At 44.1% G+C, this 21,502-nt stretch overlaps 1 protein-coding gene and 1 pseudogene across 2 annotated transcripts; one reads left to right on the top strand and one right to left on the bottom strand.

Moving 5' to 3' along the window:
• Positions 3,952 to 10,077, bottom strand: LOC8073426 (annotated as a pseudogene).
• On the top strand, positions 12,465 to 14,235 carry LOC110436090. Of its 2 annotated transcripts, none has more exons than XM_021462241.1 (3): positions 12,465 to 12,674; positions 13,557 to 13,616; positions 13,832 to 14,235. In XM_021462241.1, exons 1-3 carry the CDS (start codon positions 12,546 to 12,548, stop codon positions 13,949 to 13,951), a joined length of 309 nt encoding a protein of 102 aa, XP_021317916.1. In that variant the 5' UTR covers positions 12,465 to 12,545; the 3' UTR covers positions 13,952 to 14,235. The 2 variants fall into 2 exon arrangements, with proteins under 2 accessions (XP_021317916.1, XP_021317915.1); XM_021462240.1 differs by having other exon boundaries at positions 13,554 to 13,616.

Genomic DNA, 21,502 nt, shown 5'->3' with positions numbered 1-21,502 from the left:
ACCACTCGATCCTAGAAACGATGCAAAGTCAGCTCACTCGAGTCGCACTAGATGATCGGTATGTAAACAAGTTTGCCCCTCTTGATAGTACGGTCATCTATCCTAAACTTAGTCATAAACTTCTCTACACACCTATGACTGGTGAAATGAATTGCCCTAAGGTTATATCTTTGCCTTGCACATTCCATTCTATCTCTTCTATTATCGATGCAACACATGCACCAACATGATCAACAAATAATATGATCCACTTTATATCATGACGTAACCTTCTTGGTTCATCAATCTTGACTTCACTTTCTCTTCACTGTTGCCTTGGTCCATTGGCACCAAGTCTTGCTCTCAAGCTTCACTGCCACATGGTCTATCACTTCAAAGTCTTCGACTTGCCCTTCACACTTACAACAGGTCCATCAAGCCAAGTCTTGTCTTGATCTTCTCCACCTTAGTCACATGACTTCATGTCATGTCTTATATGCAATGAGCTCATTTATCACATGTGTGAGCCTAGCAACAGATCCAAGCAATCTTCATCGTCATGGCATGAGTTGCTCACACACGTGTACCTATGGACTAATCACCTGTGCATCTCACATTTAAACACATTAGTCCACCTAGGTTGTCACTCAATTACCAAAACCAAACAAGGACCTTTCACAAACACCTACACATCTGACACCACTATGTCGTTGATTCTCCTTGACGTGATGGCTCCTAGAAGGGAGTTGAACCATGGGCACACTAGTTGCCCCACCATAGCTTATGTGTCATTCGCTAGCACGATCCTAGTTTATCGACACGATGAAAGGAAGCGTGTCTTCTTGGACACTGAAAGCCCTAGTTTGGTTTTGGATAATTGATGAAACCCTAGTACTAACCTCTATGCTAAGTGTGTGTAGACTTAATGAGGTTGGTACATGCCAAGTGATGGAGCAAGTGATGATCATGGTGATGATGGTGATGACCACAAGATAATCAAGTGCTCAACTTGGAAAAGAAGAAAGAGAAAAACAAAACCCTATGGAGATCAAGGCAAAGGTATTGCTTAGGGTTTTGGTTTTGGTGATCAAGACACCATAGAGGGTGTGATCACATTTAGGATAGATAGCCGTACTATAAAGAGGAGAATTCTTTGGCTAAGCGGTTATCGAGTGCCACTAGGTGTCATTGTTCATGTGCATGCATTTAGAACCTAGTGAGATAACTTAACTCCTTCGAAGAAAATGATTGTGAAAATGCTAACACACGTGCACATGTTGGTTTACACATTGTGGTGTTGGCACACTTTGAGAAGGAGGTGGAGTTTGAAGGGTAGAGAGAAGATGGGTTTCTCTCTCCCTCCCGCCTCGCAAGCTCGGCGGGATTCGACGCTTTTTGAGAAAATGAAGTGCATATCTTTTATTGCGGCGGTGGGAAATTTGGAGAAGTCGTGTGAGTGTTTCTCGCTGAGAAACACTCACCAGACGCTGGCCGTTGAGGCACCGGACGCAGAGGTTGTGTGTCCGGTGTGCTGTGGTGCTAGGGTTAAGCACCGGATGGTGAGAATCGGACGTAGGGGAGCTCCTGTTCATGAGTCCGGTGCTATCTGACTTTGGTCGGTGTGTTTGACTGAAAGCACCGGACGCCCTAATCGTCCGGTGACCTGAGCGTTTTGCAGAGCTCTCTGAGTTTAAGTCCGGTGAGCACCGGACGGTCCGGTGCTCAGCGTCCGGTGACCTTGTGTTTCTGCAGACCTCTCTGAGTTTAGGACCGATGTGCACCGGACGCGTCCGGTGGTAACTTGCTCAGCGTTCGGTGCTCTGCAGGTTACCGTTAGACCCTGACACGTGGCTGACTTTGGAGCACCGGAAGCAAGTGTTGAGCGTCCGGTGACCCCGAGTTTTGCCTAGTGAAAGAGTCAACGACTCTATTTGTTTGAGGGGGCTATAAATACGTGTTTGGCCAGCTTAGGGCTCACCCCTTTGGCATTCTAACATACTTGACATCCTTGTGAGCCTAAGCAAACTCTTCCCACTCATCTCCTTCATAGATTAAACATCTTTGTGAGATTGGGAGTGATTCCAAGTGCATTTGTTTGAGTGATTGCATCTAGTGGCACTTGGGGATCGTTCTAGCTACGGTTTTCTTGTTACTCTTGGTGGTTGCCGCCACCTAGACGGCTTGAAGCAGCGGAGGAGCATTGGCACGAGTTGGTGATTGTTCGTGGCCATCTCCCGGTGATTGTGAGGGGTCTTGTAACTTCCCCGGCGGAGAGCTGAAAGGTAACTCTAGTGGATTGCTCGTGTCATTGAGTTACCTCACTTGTGGGTAGGTTCTTGTGGTGTCCTAGTGAGGACGAGGTTCGTGCTACACCTCTTAGCCACCGAACCACCAAGTGTTGGTCGACACAACGGGGACGTAGCGTGCCGGCAAGCACGTGAACCTCGGGAGAAAATCGTGTGTCTCCATTGTGATTGTACTTTGGATTTCTCCCGGTGATTGGACTTCATATTATTGATTGGTTCATCCCCTCTACGTAGTGGTATAAAGTTCAAACCATCTCTCTTACTTTCTTGCAAACTAGAGTAGCTTACATACTTGTATAGAAACTTTAGGTAGCTCTCTAGTGTAAGTAGAGACATAGCTCTTGTGTGTCTAGTGATCATATCAACTAGAATTGTTGGATAGGTGGCTTGCAAACACCTCTTTAGAGCTAGAGCAAAAAGCTTCGCTTTGTTATTTACTAACCTCTTGCTCTAGTGATTTTGTAGAATTTTTAAATAGGCTATTCACCCCCCCTCTAGCCATATTAGGACCTTTCAGACGCAACCACCACCGCCCCTGCCTAGTATGCGCCTCCACCGATGATGATATTACTAGTAGTACTTGTTGGCATACATATTATAAATTAAAGGAGGACCTTGATCCATATTTTGTCATTTGTGCTATGACTTTTTCCGTACTATTTTATTATACCCACAACTATCTGTTGGCGCGTGTCACAACCTATTGTGCCTTGTTGAAGAAGATGATGTCACTGGCATAAGCTTAGCACAAGGTTTGACAACTCGTATCCATAATAGTATAACCCCAACCAATAAATTAGTTGCACAAACATATTAAGAGATAATTAAAGCCTTCCTTACAACTTATAATAATACTCTTGAATCATTAAACATCATGCATGAGAAAATCATACATATACATGTATGCACTCATTATTAATTTTGGTGACATCCAAATTAATCAACTCGGGCAGGCAAACTAATGATCCCTTGCTACACATCTACTGTGCAACTTCCATCGACCAACATATACCATATATAACAACCCATGTAATGGAAACATGGGTGTAAATAACTAGTCCAGTTTGTCACGTGATGCAATAGATGATGGACAGTCTACTGTAGTCAAACCTCTGGACGAAGTGAGTCATGGGATTTGCTGGTGAAGTACTCAATGGTGCACGTCACATGAGGGAGGCAATTGTGCTATCGCCGCCATTCTCCCATGAGATCCTTGGGTGGATGGGAAGATGCCTAATCTGGCATTCCCTAGGCATGATGTGGGGCTACATGTCTGCACATCTAGCACCACTTTACGATTGATCCTCCTTGATGAATCAACACTAGGCAAGGAGTCGAGGCATGGGCAAACTTATTGCCCCACCATAGCCTTGTATGAATCATTCGCTAGGTAAACATGGTTTTGGTTTCCAGACACGATGGCCAAAAATGATGGGAGCTCTAGTCAATCTCTACCTCCCTTGTGGTCTCTTGGACACTACCACCACCACAGCCACTGGGTACGCACTGCCACCAATGACGATCTTGCTACTAGAACTTTATTAACATACTAGTTAGCGTGCCCGTGCGTTGCTACGGGATAACTAAACTTTTATACTTAAAAAATATATGGATCGCATGATAAGATAACAATACTGTGAAATTAAATATCAACATTAAAATGACATTTCAAAAGACAAATTTCATGACATGGTTCATTGCATCAAAGATTATATAAAAAAATGTTATTTTCACACCTAAACACATACGAAAGCAGAAGTAACAATATAACACACAGGAATAACGGTAGGCAACCCGTCTACTTATAGTTCATGAGAAGTGGAGTTAAATGAGACATTATTTACAAGGAGATATTTGAGTTAGCAGATTGATTGAATGGCATATGGTTAATGGCCTCGACGACATCATCATGTCGATCCTTGTCGAATATGGTATGCACAACAAAAAAAATCACACCTTGTTGCATTGATCTCAATCAGATTAGCGAAGACACTTGAAATAATACTCTGCACCAGGACACATAGTTCAATTAAGCCAATTACACAATGATATTTTCTACAAACACTTAAACAAACAACTTATGAATTATATGCAGACTATTTTAGAAAATAGATAAAACATTGAAATATTTAGTAAGAACATTTAGCGTTGTTGCACACATATGTGGAACTATTATAAATTTATAATAGTGAGTCCATAAAGTATTTATATTGAAGTCCAGAAGGGGAAGCATCAAGGCAAGTCATTGGGAAGTAATCAAACAGATATGACACATATATGCTGAGTGTTAACCAAATGCTAAGTACCAGCAAAAACAAAGTAAGTACTTTGGGAAGATAATTGCATAGAGCAGTGTTCACTTCCTGCAGGTTTTCCTACCTTATATGCTCCAGTGACGTGCTATAAGCTTAGCGGCAGACCACAGTTCTCAAAATCTGCACTGGTGTCCATGCACTCCATCGGCTTCTCCTATGGAAGCAATAGAGGAAAAAAATAAGAGATTAATTGAGGAAGTAAGATGCATAGGCTGTTGGCATGAGGAGCCACGGTCATCATCTATCATGCGGAGTATGTCAGTAGTAGTTGCAAGATTATGAGCCCATAGGAACCTAAAATAAGACAGAAGCATTAACTATATATGTGATGTTATGTTTTCAGTTTGTGGTATGGTCCAAAATATTCTCTAGTATATTAATAGTTACATGGGACCTCTGCAAATCTGATTGAATATGATGATATTGATATGATCTAGCTTTGTTGGTTCCTAATAATTTTTAATCTGCTTGAAAAAACATGTGGGCAAAGAGTCATCCAACTTTGCTTGCAAAAATGTATCATTCTTAATAAGAAATTAAGTACAGCAGTGAACACTTACAATTGTTTTTTCAAAAAAGAAGAAGCTAGAGTTAAGAAAAAAGAAGCTAGAATAAGCTTCCATCAGAATTTAAAGTGTAAATCATTAAAGTCCCAGTATCTCTTCCAAAACCTTTATTAGGTAGATATACAATTCCATAGTGTGTGTAAATATGCAGAGCATCCTGCATAAGTTGCATGGTACAATAGGCACATATACTTCTAAGAGCAGATACTAAGAAACTAATATCATCAATTTCAGAGATACTGCAACCTAAATAGTACTTCATTATTTATCAAAATGTTTTCATGCAGTAATGGAGCATATGAACTAATGAATCTAAGAAAAACTCGTAACATAAAGCTAATTTATCTCTCACCTTGATTCAACAGTGCCCATATGCTGGTCTGGATGCCTCTGATGGCATACGGGAATGGGCAAAGTTGCTGAACTCTGCAAATTGCAACATCACCACGCTTGGACTTCTTGCGCTCTTCGTCAAGTTCATAGTAAACCTGCAACGCAACAAAATGGTTCATATTGTCCCCAACCACTAATTTGTTTGATTTAATTCAGAAACACACATACTTACTTTTCCAGAACATAAGATAAGACGGTTGATACCCTCCTCGACTTGTTTGTGATCATTACGGTCCTTTATCAGTCACTTGAAACGTGTTCCCTGCTTATCAAATCCTAGATGGCCTTCAACATCATCAAACTCTGAAAGATTTGACTTGCAATCCTTGTGCCTAAGCAGGTTCTTAGGAGCTGTTACAATCAGTGGCTTCCGGAACTCCCTATGTATCTACAGCCCCGCACCAACAGTAGGCAACAATAGAAGGAATATAACATGTGAGCAAACTGCAAACCAAACGCTATAATCAGAAAAACAAACTGCACAATAAGATAAGCTGACCTACCGACGCAACAAATGAAAATAATTTGCAGGAGTTGTCACATTCACAACCTGCCAGTTACACTCTTGTATCTGCTTGCGAAGTGTTGGTTCCATCTCAGGTATGACAAAAGGATTATCATCACTCATCTGCGGAAAACAATCGTTATAGCAGTCTCAAGTAAGCAGTTAAACTCAAGTTCTAGTCTCCAGACAAGCAGAAGATTTGAATCATTACCAAAAGGAAATGAATTTACTGTACACTTGCATGACATGACTATTGATTGCCACACAAAAAAGAATTGCGCGGATGCATTAAAAGTTTAATTAAAACTGCATCATTTCTTATAAAAATGGTTTCAAGAGAAGAACAAACATCTCACATTAGAGAATTTATAATACTGTAGACCCACATGGGATGAGTTTACCAAATATGATTTGTATGGATGCACAAAAATTACATGGTTTCTTTCAAAAAAAAGTTGAATAAAAAACAACTAAAATATATAGAACAAGGATGCAAAAAAAGGACTGTTCACCACGGATGTGACGGCTGAACAACAGCAATAACAAAAACATGGCTCCTGTGAATTACCTGAAGGAAGCGCTCCAAGCGGGCACTGGAATGCTCAGGACCTTGGCCATCATAACCATGAGGCAGCAGAACAACAAGGCCGGTTTGCCGCAACCATTTTGCCTCGCCGCTGCTCAAAAACTGGTCAAACATCACTTGTGCACCATTGGCAAAATCGCCAAATTGTGCTTCCTAAAGAACCAATGAGTTAGGGTTCTCCATAGAGTAACCCAATTCAAACCCAAGAACAGCTAACTCTGAAAGTGAACTGCAATACATAATATAAGGTTAAAACAACTTATCACTGAAATGATAGATAAAAGATTTGGTACATCCAATAAGCAAACTTACCTGTTGCTAACAGTAAACAGCTCCTCACTTTGATTCATTGCAACATGGTCAAGTGGGCAGTACTTTGCTCCAGTTTCCTGATCATGCAGAACTGCATGCCGATGGCTGAAAGTTCCTCTTTCCACATCCTGTCCACTTAGCCTAACATGATTGCCTTCCACAATAAGTGTTGCAAAGGCCAGGGCTTCTGCAACAGCCCAATCAATTCCTTCACCACTCTCGATCATAGCTGCACGCAGGTCAAAAATCTTCTTCACTGCTGTGTGGTTTGAAGTTTTCAGGCAGTGTAGTAATTGCCTGTCCTACACGTTTCAGTATCTCGGGCTTCACCCAGCACAGAAAGCATTTTCAACATCCAATAGCTGAACAGAAGACAATAAAGTGAAATCAACATACAGTGTTCTTACCCAGTGTTGCGAACAACTTATCGCTTCATCCTCGCCGGAACGCACGCCCACCTGGCCGGATCCCACGCGGATCCGCTTCCTCCTCGTCGGATCCAGCAGCAGGATGGCGCTCTCGAGGACGGAGCTGTCACGGACGGAGCTCGAGGACGGTGCTCTCGAGGACGGTGTCGCACGGACGGAGCTCGGGGACGGCGCTCTCGGTCTCGCGGCGGACGACGCTCTCGCCGAGGCGTGGATGGACCGCGCTCGGGTCTCGCGGCGGATGGCGACCAACGCGCAGCGGCCAGTCTCGCGGCGGACGGCGCTCTCGCCGAGGCGAGGCGCGGATCGACTGCGCTGGGCGCCCGATCTCGCGGCGAACTCTCGGACGCCGAGGCACGGATCGACTGCGCTCGGACGCTGTGGAGCGGATCGACTGCACGCGGACAAGATAGGAAAGGGGGAGGGGATCGGGGAGGGGATGGCGGTGTGCAGGATGTTTCCAACTATGGACGCTGCGAAGGCTCGGACGCACGGCGGGGCAGACGGACGAAACCAAATGCCGCATGATAAAAATGTCCATCTTCTACTCTTTTTAGTTGTAGGAGATATACTATAAATTAGGGAAGGTGGGTCTTAATCAATATCTTGTCGTTCGTGTACCACAAATGAATCCTATGGTAGAGCTTTCCCCAAGTATTTGATTATGGGATTATACCCACAACTATTCATCGGTGCATGCCACAACCTACACATGCTTTGCCAAAGAAGATGATGTCACTGGTATATGCATAGCACAATGTTTGACAATTTGTATCCCCCATCCCACCCCCACAAAAAATCAGTTGCACAAACATATTAAAAGTTTAAAACCTTCCTTGCAACTAGTAATAATATTGTTGAATCAGTCAACATCATGCAAGAGAAGATCCTATCATAGACATGCATATGCAAATTATTAATTTTGATGATATCCAAATTAATCAACTCTATATGGCGTCAAAGGCATACTAATGATCCCTCACCTATACATCTATGGCACATCTTCAGTTGAGTGGCACATACCATATAAAACAAACCATGTGATGGAAGCATGACTGTAAATAACTTGGTCTAGCATGTCACGCTATTTAGTAGATGATTGATGATATGTTGGAGTCAAACTTCTAGATGAAGTGATAATCACAAGATCCTCAAGGTCCACGCAAAGGCGCTTGACCTAGCATTCACTAGACATGATGTAGCGTTGAACACCTGCCCATCTAGCACCAATATGCCATTAATCCTCCTTTCTGTCGTGTTTGTGTTAGATAGGTAACTATGGACACATTGGTTGCCCCACTATAGCCTTACACGTGTCATTCGTTAGGTGGACATGGTTGTGGTGGCTCAACACGATGGCTAGAATCACGCTTGAGAGCTCTAGTTTTGTCTCCACCTCTCTCGTGGTCTTCTTGGACACTGTCTCGACCATCGCCGCCAGGCACCATCACCAACGATGATGTAGATATTAGTACTTGATATATTATAAATTAAAGAAGGTGGGCCTTAATCCATATTTTGTTGTTCTCGTATAACAAACTGATTCTACGCTAGGACTTTCCTAGTCTTCTGTTATGCCCACAACTATCACCGACACATGTCACAATCTACATATCGTTTGCAGAAGATGGCATCACTGGGATAAGCATAACACAAATTTTGACAATTTGCATTCTCGGCCCCAACCCCACCAAAACCACACTACTACAGAAATCTTAACCGTGGCATGTAAAAAGCCTTAATCAATTGCGGCCAAAAGGTCACGATAAATCGATGATTTACCAAGGCAGTTGAAATGCCCACCTCGGTAAATCAAATATAAAAAACAAAAAACCATAGACAAGCCCAGCGAGCCCATCCATGGGCCTGCCGAGCCCATCCATGTGTCGCTACTCCGCTCGCCAGATCTAGATATCCCTGAGCTGGATCCACCGCTCCCCTACTGGATCCGCCGCGCTAGAGCCAGATCTACGGCTCTCTAGCACGAGCGCTGCCATCATTGGAGGAGGGGGCTAGGTCCCGTAGGGTTCTGATCAAGTTACAAATCTATTCCCCAATGGCTCTAGAAGGGGGTTCGGGGGCAGCGGAGTAGGGCGACGCCTGTTGAGGTGGCAGGAGAAGGTAATTGGATGGGGCCTACGGTGGGGACGTCATGGCGGAGCTCGCTGGTGCCCTGCCCAGGGTTAGGATGGGCTAGGATGACACTGACTCCGTACATTCCGTAGATGTGATGAACGGAGCAAACGAAGTAGACTCGACAAGTGGGGCGAACAACGACAATAATCTTCTATATTTTAGGTGTGGAGAAGAGTCTAGCACATTATCTTATTTTATTTTTACTAGATACATGCCCAACGTTGCACCGAGGTCATGAAATTTTTCACATGTCAAGGATGACAGATTTGACCTTTTTTCACAAAAAAGCAAAATAATTTTGTATTGGGAATCCTAAAATATTTCTAAATTCATTCATGTCTTCTCTATTTTTTGTCTCATTAGTTATTGATCAACTAGAATCATGTTTCCCTTCTATTTATTTCCTCTCATCATTTTTGCTCCTAGTGCCTATTATGAGGGGCGAAGAGGCTGCCGCCGAGGAGGTAGTCGAGAACGAGCATCTTCTTGTCCTTGGAGTAGTAAGTAGTACACGCGCACCAGGTTGTGGTGCTCTGCGCCTCCATGGACATGGCGAACTCGTGCCATGACGTGCCGCCACATCCCGCACGCGCTTCACCACCACGGTGGTGCCCTTCTCTAGCACCATCTTGTATGATGTGCCTAGGCCGCCCTTCCCGAGCACCTCCATCTAAGCCCATTCATGATCCTTTTCGGAATTAAATAAGGCAACACGCAATGTGTGCCTTAGAAGAAACCGACGATGTGATCACTAGCGTTAGAGACAAGGAAGGACCTCACCGGTGTTTGGGTTCTGATAAGGTTAGCGATCTATTCCCCAGCGGGTCCATAAGAGGGTTCATGTAGCTGCGGCTGTGACACAATGTTGACGATGGTGGCGAGCAAGACAATGATAGGGAGGGGCGGCAAAAGAAGGCGGTTGGGTAGGCCTGATGGTGGGAACGTCGCGACGGAGGTCGCTGGTGCACTGCCTTGGGCTTTGGGTGGCAGGGTCTATGGCGCGGGGGCGAGCGAGGGCGAGGATGACGTCGGCGAAGGTGTCACGGCAGAGCTTTTGGGGAGGACGGGGTCGAGGGGTGGGGGCGGGAGGTGGGCGGCGAGAGCCGTTGGCCGTTGATAGTGGAGGACAGGGAGAGGGCGACGAGGGGAGGGCGCTAGACATGAAGAATAAGAAGAAGAAGAAGAAGAAGAAGAAGAAGAAGAAGAAGAAGAAGAAGACACGACAAAGAAGATAGGTCCCCTCGCGTGATATCCTTGTCTACTCCCTCCGTCCCCAAATACTGCTATTTCTAGCAGATTTCAGACAGATTAGTGTGATAAACAAAAGACCATTCTACCCTCAATTAATTTGGGTTCCACCATTTAACCATGCACGTTAAGTCATGGTTATCTAGTTCCAATGAGCTGCATTTAATGCCAACTAAACAGGCTCAAACAATTACTATGCGCCAAAGTACTGCTCCCTGGAAGAAATTAAATGAGCTGGTGGACTACGGAAGTTCCGAGGAGAAATTAAATAGGCTGATGGACTGAGTATGCTAGTAGAAATAGCAGTATTTGTGGACAAAATTTTCTCTTAGAAATAGCAATATTTAGAAACGGAGGGAGTATTAAATAATCAACGAGGTGGCTAGCACCTGAGGCTTTGTAGACTTCGCTTCTGCTTCTAGCTAGACGTACGCACATGACGCGGACTCTGTACACATTCCGTAGACGTGAGAACCGGGCTAACATCAACAATAACCGTGGTAAAGTTAATTTTGCCCTTAAGGGCATATGCCCTCACTCTCATACCCATTGGATTCGCTTTGAGAAGTATGCAAACACACATCTCAATGTGAAACTGGAAGTATGCAAACACACATCTCAATGTGAAACTGCTTTGAGATGTGTGTTTGCACACTTCTCAATGCGAATCCAATGGGTGGGAGAGTGAGGGCATATGCCCTTAAGGGCAAAAAAAACCGCCTCCCAATAACCGTCGATATTTTAGGTGTAGAGATCTTTATTTAAGTTTATATGAGCCGATAAGTTGATTGAACTGTTAAGGCCCTGTTTAGATTGAAGATGAAAATTTTTTGGATGTCACATCGGATATGTCGGAAGGATGTCGGGAGGGGTTTTTAGAAACTAATAAAAAAACAAATTACATAGCTCGTCAGGAAACTGCAAGACAAATCTATTAAGTATAATTAATCTATCATTAGCACATGTGGGTTACTGTAGCACTTAAGGCTAATCATGGAGTAACTAGGCTTAAAAGATTCGTCTCGCGATTTTCAACCAAACTGTGTAATTAGTTTATTTTTTTATGTACATTTAATGTTCCATGTATGTGTCCAAAGATTCGATGGGATGGATGAAAAAATTTTGGTGGAAACTAAACAGGGCCTAAGGCCTTGTTTAGATGCAAAAAGTTTTTGGATTTTGACACTGTAGCATTTTCGTCTTTATTTGACAAACATTGTCTAATTATGGAGTAACTAGGCTTAAAAGATTCGTCTCGTGATTTACATGTAAACTGTGTAATTAGTTATTCTTTTTAATTATATTTAATACTTCATGCATGTGCCGTAAGATTCGATGTGACGGAGAATCTTGTAAAATTTTGGGTTTTTGGGTGTATCTAAACAAGGCCTAAATGCTGGGATTGACTGCAACTCAAAACAGACTCCCAATGCAAGAAAGACTTTACTGCTTGGGTAATTACCATGCGCTCTGTCATTCGGCCGTGCTCTACCGCGTGACACCCAGGCGCCAGAAAACGAGAAACGCAGAGAACCCGAGTGGAAAATCCCAGGCACCCCCACAGGACGCGTGTCCGGCAACCGGCGGGCACGCTTTGCTCTCCTCTCCCACTTGTCTCACTAGCCTCCTGCTCCGCTCCTACAAAAGGGACCTTCTCCTGTTCCTGTATGTTCACCTCCGTATTCTTCAGAGAAGCTCTTGCGGTCTTGCATTGCCTCCAGGCTAGTCACGCCACTAGCTCGCCACCCTGTAGTCCAAGGACCGATCGAGGATGAGCTCTGTTGGGAGTCAGGACTCCATGGACAGCTTGGATTATTCCTACCTCTTGGATGGCCTTTACCTCTCGGATGGCCTTGTGGAGGCGCCCACCCTGACCTCCAAGGAAATCGAGGATGCTAGGGTACTCTATGCTCCATCTTGACACTACATCTTCGCCCATCTATATGCTCCATCTTTCGCGCATTTTTGTAAAACTAGTATCTGCACCATTTCTATATGTGTTGTTTGGATTTTAGTAATCTGATATCTGAATCTCGGCAACTGTGGATGGGTGTTTTAACGCTGATTTAGTTAATTTTTTTCACTAGTTAATGGCTATATGTTTGGTAAAATTTGATTCACCCATAAAGAAAACCCCTATAAGGGAATAGCAAGTGTGATGTGTGTGCTTGTGGGGATGGGTTGGGGGCACATATGCCATAAATTGATACAAATAAACTCTCTTTCAGCGAACGAGCCTATGGCTCAGTGGTTGTGTCCGCTTAGTGGAGCGCTGCCCGCTTGAGTTTGATCTCCGGCTGGGACGTCCCGGGTGTTTGCACAAGGGGCTGATAGATTTGGCTGATAAACTCAAGCGAAAGAAATCACATGTTGCTACATAGGTACGTTTTTTTAAAGATTAGGGCTCCATAGCCGTATTCCGAGACCGTTCGAACAACCTCATCTGTGTTTGAAAGCAGGGTCAACACAAGTGCCCATTTATATGCTATGCCAAACTCTGTTGCAAGTGTAATTATTTATCTTTTTGCAAAATTGGTAATAAGCGAAATGATTAGGAATAGTACAAAATGTAGTATCGGTAGGCACAAAAGCAATGTGATATTCTTTTTCTGTTGCAGTCAAATACAATATCGTATGACATGAGTACTGCATTGGCTTCAGTAGTAGTACATCACTTGTTAGGTTTCCTTTGGAGCATGTATTAACTACGGTTTGACCCTCTTGGTTTCACTGAAGAATTCAAGAATCTATTTACCACGGTTTGACTCGTTTGGTACAGAAGGAAGCGTTGAAGATCCTGAAAACCAGTTCCCCAGAAGAGGCCTTGAAGATTTTCACCGAGGTATATACCGGTACATGCACGTCATTCCAAATACAGTCCAGCAGTTCAGCCTAAAAAAAACTGAGCACCGATGTTTCTCTCCACCTGATGCATCAATTCCAACCTGAAATAGCTTACGCACAACGATTTACATGGCGATGTAAGCCTTGTCGAAGTTGTCGTGTGCCGTGCATCAATCACTCAATCTTGTTGTGCACCTGTTGTCTTCATTGCAGAGTTCAGAGGTCATCAAGGCTGACCTGGCGAGGGAGAAGGCCCACACCCCGGCGATGCCTCCAAACGGTGCTGATGCGAAGGCCAACGGCACGGTGCAGCACCCACCGCCGAAGAACTGAGACAAAGAGGCCTGCCTGCCTGCCTGTCTGCTCCTCTCGTCGATCAGGAGCAAATTAAAATAACAGCATAGTCTGCTTTTCATTCGATCCAAACCAAATGGACGCCTTCCTCTAGTGCATGTGGTGGCTTGGGGTCCGGCCTCACATCGCGTAGATGGGGTTTCTCCAGTTTGCTGGATCGTTTTCGATTCTTCGACTTCTTCCTCTCGTGATCATCTCACCTGACCATGCATGTGTATATCGTTCTCGCTAAGGGCCTGTTCGGTTCCTCAGGAATAAAGCCTTAGAATAATTTTTAGTTGAAATGGTTCACTAATTTCATTTGTATAATTTTGAGAAGCTAGAGTTAATCATGTGTCTAATCCTAAAGAACCGAATGGACCCTGAACGTGAGACACCACCAGACAACAAAGACGATGAAAATGCACGCATTGCAGCAATGCCGCAGAGAGGCATGTGACACTGACACCCCACAGTCCCACGGAAACGTCCGCGCCTCCTTGCTATCGTGTGTTCTTCTCCCTAATACGTGTTGCCGCGGCTTGTCTTCGGAGGGTGATTAGATCCACCTATCATATCGAATATTTGATACTAATTAGTAAGATTAAATATCAGTTAATTATAAAATTAGTTGTACAGATAAAGACTAATTTATGAGACAAATTTATTAAATCTAGTTTTATAATTAGTTCATGTTTAATACTTTAAATTAATATCAAACATCATGGACTAAAAATTAGCCCCCATAACCAAATGGTGCTCAATGCAACCGTGGGCATCACGACAGCAGGCGCACAGAATACAGTGGTTCGGGAGCATTATACATCATATACGGGTATACGCTAGTTGTTTGCTCCAACGAAAAAAAATGTTGTTAGATTTTTTTCTTTCGCGAGTGGGATCAACCCGTATTTCATTAAGAGGAGAAGAGTTATAAAGAACAAGAGCCCACAGTAGAGCGGCGAGAGGCAGGCAACACTTGAAGGAGAAAATTACATGGAAACCCGATGGGCGTGACCACACATCGTTGAGCACTGCTGAAGGGTCGAGATGGCGGACTAGAGGGGGGTGAATAGTCCTTTCTAAAACTTATTGCGCCGGCTAACCAAAACAAATGCGAAATTAAAACTATCGGTCTAGCCAAGACTACACCCCTCTATCTAAGTTCTCTAGCACCTTGACAAGATCCTAAACAAGCAAACAAGGTGCTACCTTAGCAAGAGCTCACCTAACCAATTCTAGGAGCAAGGTCACACAAACCTATGCAACTAGTACTTTGCAAACCGGGAGAGCTCCTACACAAACTAGTGAGGCAAAGCGCACAAAGCCTAAGATCACTAGCAAGCTCAAAAACAAGGCAACTAATGCCAAATTAGAGAGCGCAACTTACTTAGCTACACAAACTAAGCAATGTGACTAACAAGGTTACACAAACCAAATTAGTCACGCAAGGGGAACTACTTCTAGCCACACAAGCAAGAAGGTAACTAGCAAGCTACACAAGCTAACTAATTTCAAGAGCAACTACACAAGCACAAATATATGAATGTAAGAACAAGCTTGTGTTAGGGACTTGCAAACCAACGGGAAGAACAATGTTGACACGAAGATTTTCTCCCGAGGTTCACTTGGTTGCCACCAAGCTACGTCCCCGTTGAGACAAGCTCCAAGGTTGCCGCCGGTCCTCTTGCTAGTGGTGACCCGCAAGTCACACTCTCCCACGTGGAGTGCTTACCACAAGCTCTAGCACTTGACCCAGCCGGACCACTTGTCGCTCTTCACGTCTCTCTCAACTAGAGTTTCTCTTCGCGATCCCCGCGGGGTGAGCACCGTACCCCTCACAATCTCTTCTCCGGAGCACCGCACAATCTCCTTGCGTGCTTCGACGGAGTCACAAGCCACCAAGCCGTCTAGGAGGTGGCAACCTCCAAGAGTAACAAGCACCACCGGCTTGCAACACGAACACCTAGTGCCACTCGATGCAATCTCTCAATGCAACGCACTAGAATCACTCACTCGCTATTGATTCGCACTCTTGCAAGCACAAGTGAGTTAGAGGCTTTCCTAGCACTCCCCAAGCATGGACACTAAGTCCCAAGGGTGCTCAGCGCTAGTCAAGGTCGGCCACCACTTCTATTTATAGCCCCAAGGGCTAAACTAGCCGTTGCCCCTTCGCTGGGCAAAACACGTGGGCACCGGACGCTCACAGGGAGCCACCGGACGCTCAACTCCCAGCGTCCGGTGCTCAGGCGTCGGCCATGTGTCACTAGCCGTTTGAAAACGACCGTTGCGGCCAACGGCTACCTCGCGCTTGCGCCTGACACAGCACCACCGGACGCTCAACTAGTCCACACCGGACGCGTCCGGTGCACACCGGACTCGTGCGCAGAGAGCTCCGCAAACTCGCACGGTCACCGGACACAAGCCACCGGACGCACCCTGAGCATCCGGTGCTCACCGGACTCATGCGCAGAGAGGGTCGCCAAACCGCCCGCACACCGGACGCTGAGCACCGGACTCTCTCCGGTGCGTCTGGTGCACTCTGCTGCACCCGACAGCACACCGGACGCTGAAGGCCAGCGTCCGGTGCCTCCGCGTAGAGCGTCTGGTGAGTGTTTCCAACTGAGAAACACTCCCGCGACTTCTCCAAATTCCCACCGGCGCAATAGAAAATATGCACTTAATTCTCTCAAAAGCGCCGAATCCCGCCTCGCAAGCTCGGTGGGAGGGAGAGAGAAACCCACACCTCTCTCAACCCTAGGAACACCACCTCCTTTGTAAAGTGTGCCAACACCAACAAGTGTACACCACCATGTGCATGTGTGTTAGCATTTTCACAAATATTTTTCCAAGGAGTTATCCTCTCAACTTGCCACGCCACTCGATCCTAACACGTATGCAAAGTTAGATCGCTCAAGTGGCACTAGATGACCGATATGCAAACAAGTTTGCCCCTCTTGATAGTACGACCATCTATCCTAAATCCGGTCATAAACTTCTCTACACACCTATGACCGGTGAAATAGAAAAGCCCTAGGTTATACCTTTGCCTTGCGCTTTCCATTCCATCTCCTCCAATGTTGATGCAACACATGCACCAACCAATCACCAAATGATATGATCCACTTCATATCATCACGTGACCGTATTGGTTCATCGATCTTGACCTCACTTGCTCTTCACCGTTGCCTTGGTCCATCGGCGCCAAGTCTTGCTCAAGCTTCACCGTCACACGCGGTCCCTCGCTTCAAAACCTCCGACTTGCCCTTCACTCTTGCAACCGGTCCATCAAGCCAAGCCTCATCTTGATATTCTCCACCTTGGTCACATGACTCCATGTCATGTCTCATATGCAATGAGCTCCTTCATCATCACATCATCACCTGTGGACTAATCTCCTGTGTATCTCACATAAACACTATTAGTCCACCTAAGTTGTCACTCAATTACCAAAACCAAACAAGGACCTTTCAACTGCAAACGGCAAGAAAATCCCCAGTGCCCAATCCTCACTTTCTCTCAACAAACTCCTGACAACGCGCCGTCGATGTTTGCCGTTGGCCTGCCGAACACCCGCGCGTTTCTCTCTTTCCAAATTGAAGGCACCAAGCAAACTTTCGCTCCAAAAGACTGTGCTCTACCCTGGGATCGATATCGGCTTAGATGGAGGTTTTCTGGCAGTGAGAGGGCATGCGCCTCATAATGGTAGGGGTGGCTGTCACAAACTGTGCAACCAATGAGGCCCAAAAGTGTCCAAGACAAGGTTGTCAAGTGGGTCTAGATTGAAGAAACTACTCGTCTTAAGCACATATCCGAAGTGACATCCAAAATTTTTTTTCACAAACTAAACAAGACCTTAACTTGTCTTTTTACCTCTGTTCAAGAATTAATGTCAGTCACACGCGCCACTGGACGTGTTCTTGGAAAAAGAATTAATGCTGCGGACTATGTTGTTAATGAGCAGGTACAATAATTAGTTTATAGCCAAGTAAATGCTAATATAGAGGAGGAAAAAAAAGAAAGGAAAGAGCTTGGCTCTCATGCAAGTAACAAGCTAGGCACAAATACATATGCAGTGGTGGATTCATACATTGAGTGAATGTGAGGAGGATTAAGGAAGAGAAAGTGAGACATAGATAAAAATAACAATAAAAAATGGTATAGACAAATAAGAGACCACTACTATATAACTTGGCTAATATCCAAATACTTGGCTCTATTATTAAATTTGGTCTAAGTAGACCCAATATAAGGTTGTAAAGGTCAAGAGTCAAGGCTAAAGAAAATTCTCTAGCTGTAGAAGGATCGGAGAGTACCGAGCATAGGGATGAAAATACAGGCCTTGTTTAGTTTCAAAATTTTTTGACCAAAAATAAAATATTTTATGTTTTTGCATTTTGGAAGTAAATGGGGTCAATTTTTTTTGGCCCCAAACTGTGTAGTCCCAAACTGAGGCATTAATTAGGATTGTTTGTGTCTCCGTTTTGCAAATATTTTGAAATTAAACACCAAAACCAAAAAAAAAATGGATGTCAGATTTTTGGTGGGCTATTCAAGGTTTTGGGGTTTCAGGGTTTTTGCAAAATTTTCCACGAACTAAACATGGCCTACAGTCGGGGACGGTGGAAAAAAGGCTCTAACAAATTTTAATTTCATAATTTTAGCTAGAAACGAAAATAAACTTAAGAAAATCTAGTTGATAATATGAAATCGGGAAACTTGATGTCTAGAACAAAACAACCCAATCGGCTACATACTAAAAACAACCCAATCTGTTTTTGACCATCTTAATGAATGGTTCTGAACTTGTGATCTGAAACAAAGTTATAATGTTTTTCTTGAGATCGTCAGATTGGTTAATATTTTAATTTTTAGACAAGTATAACTGCAGTTATGTATTTTAGAAGTTTGTTGTTATGTTTGAGTCATCAGAAAAGTTTAGTTAAGTTCAGATATTGTTTAAGCTATCTTGGAAACCTCATATTCCATCATATTATATCAAAGTTGTAGATACTTGTGTCTTATATCTTCTATAAAAGTTTCATAATTTTTGTATAAGTAATTTATCCATAATGAAAATGTGGTTTCTACTATTAATTGTGTGTTTGGTCGTTGTTTTGGGGGAAATGGTAGCACAGGTCGTAGAAATTGTTTTTTGTCATTCGTAAATTTTTGTATGAGTTTGGTGATAATGCTTGAGCAGGTGGTGTACCTTTGGATCGTTCTTAGCTTACATTTTGCATCGTTGTCTCAAGGAAAGTAAATGACATGTTATTTAATCTATCTACACTTTGTCATAACACTAAATCAAGATAATATATATAAGTATGAATTCACTTGTCCATTTATAAAGTAATTTATATATGATGTTCATTGTTGTATCTTTAGTCATTTTCCTATCACTATGAGGTAAGTGCTATGTTTTGTAATGGTGGATGTACATGGGATATGTGGTAAGTATTTGTACGGCGGTATCATATCATTGCATCATATTGCATTGCACAACATTCGTGGATATCACCGCTTGCTGGCTGTGACCGTACTAGTACAATATCATATGTTACCCGAGGAGAGGTATGATGTAGCTTCGTACTATGTTGGGTATGGAGCCTATGGACATGCATATGCATTGCATCTAAGGTTTACTTGCATTGAAGTTGGGAAGTTGGGAATATGAGGTGTTTTCTATTTAAAGAGGTGGTTTATTTATTGAATGTCATGATGTTACTTCTTTATGCTGCTAACATTGGATATATAATTTGACTCTGAATTATTAGTTTCATATTATGTCATATCTTGCACATTGAAATTCATGCTTAATTAACCGTAGTTTGAACGACATGAATATGCAGTTTGCTTGCTGAGATTTATTCTCACCCCCTTTATATTCCCAGGTGCTTGTTTGGATGCTTCCTCGAAAGGATGGGATTAACAGCATATCTTGAGTGTTTCATCCACATTTAGAGATAATAGTGACACTCTTGGCTTGTTGTAATAAACTTAGTTTATCTTCATAGTAATATTTCATGGTTTAATAAAATGTGTAAGTTGAAGCTTTACTTAATTATAGTTTTGTACTTGTTGTTGCTTCCGTGCTTTATTTTGGTGTTGGGTTTTATTCTCGAGTTCTATAATGGGCATGAGGGAAGGGACCGTTAGTGACATTTTAAGCTTTTGTGGCACCCGAGGTGTTACACCCACACATTGAGGAGAGAGAAGATGCAAAATAAAAAATATCTTATAAGGAGAACCTGTGTAGATGAGTTGACACCAAATAAGGTAGAAACTGGCTAGATTGTTGGGGACGTCCTTATCATGCTAGGAGCAAGACTAGGGCAACTAGCAGTAGGACTCCAGTGTTGTCTAGGGTTTTTGGATTGTGCACTAATAGGCATAGTGTGGGCTCATAGCAGGTTCGCATCACAGGTGATGGCCTTAGTAGTGATGAAGGAGACACAACCTCGTGCGAGGCGCTAATGGACATGTCTAGGGACAAACTCCATTGTACGTTTGGTGGTGGAACCAACAGTGTTGTGGTGATGCAGAGGAGGGAACAAGATGCGACTGAGGACGCTCTCTTGGGGGAACTTTTGTTGTGCGGGAGCTTGGAGGAGTAGTGTGCGGTCGATGAGCAGGATAGGACTAGGAGATGTGTCTAATGCCCTTACTTGTGAGGCAATGAAAGGGGTGCCAACACTGAGCAACCTGATGGTCGAAGGCCAGACACCAAATAGCATTGAGCATGGCACTTAAAGAAGGCCTCATGGGTAGCTCTCGACGTGCGCTTCGGCTTCGACATGGGAAGCGGCATGGTCTCTGTCCTTTGGTGGTGCATAGTCTTCGCTCTTTGCCATTCTGGTGAAAGAAGGTCTCCTTCACTCCAAATCCTCTCCCTGCTCCCAATGCAAATTAGTGCAGGAGTAAAGACACTTCACATTCTGAGTGGTTGGTGACACGAGGTGATGTGACATGGAGCCTAAGGATCCCAAGTGGAAGGCCCACACCAATCCATCAGCTGCTACATCAACATCCTAGATGAAGTGGACATAGCAAGCCAAAATAGGGCCAGTGCCTCATCGTCTCCATGGGCAGGGGTGGGAGGATCGAGGACATGATGGTAGCTGAAGCAGGAGATTTGTCAGATCTATAGGCAGGAGGGGCCAAAGATGCCTCCAAATGGGGGCGTAGCACATCTAGCTCTCAGATCCACAAGCTCTGCCCCGTCCAATGGAGGTGGTTCGGGAGGCAACTTTATGTCGGTGGTGCCATCACTATCTCCCTAGCCCACGAGCTCCACCTTGTCACCATCAGCAAGTGAGGGAGCATATTTGGAGGGTGATGAGTGAAGAGGCCCCATTCGAGAAGAGGGTAGATGCCGGTGCTAGCGGAGTGAGAGGTGGGACTCTATCTCTCACCAGAGCACTCGGCCATCGGCTATTTTTCTCTCCCTGCTTCATCCATTTTTGTTTTTTTTTGTACAGAGGCCAACGAATTCTAGACCAGCTGGTTGAGCACTTCCAGTGACACCCTTGTGCATGGACGAATTGGCTA

The sequence above is a fragment of the Sorghum bicolor genome, chromosome 6 (genome assembly GCF_000003195.3).
Source record: "Sorghum bicolor cultivar BTx623 chromosome 6, Sorghum_bicolor_NCBIv3, whole genome shotgun sequence".
NCBI lineage: Eukaryota > Viridiplantae > Streptophyta > Magnoliopsida > Poales > Poaceae > Sorghum > Sorghum bicolor.
The sequence above is the reverse complement of the archived record's forward strand: the minus strand, read 5'-3'. Positions and strand labels throughout refer to the sequence as shown.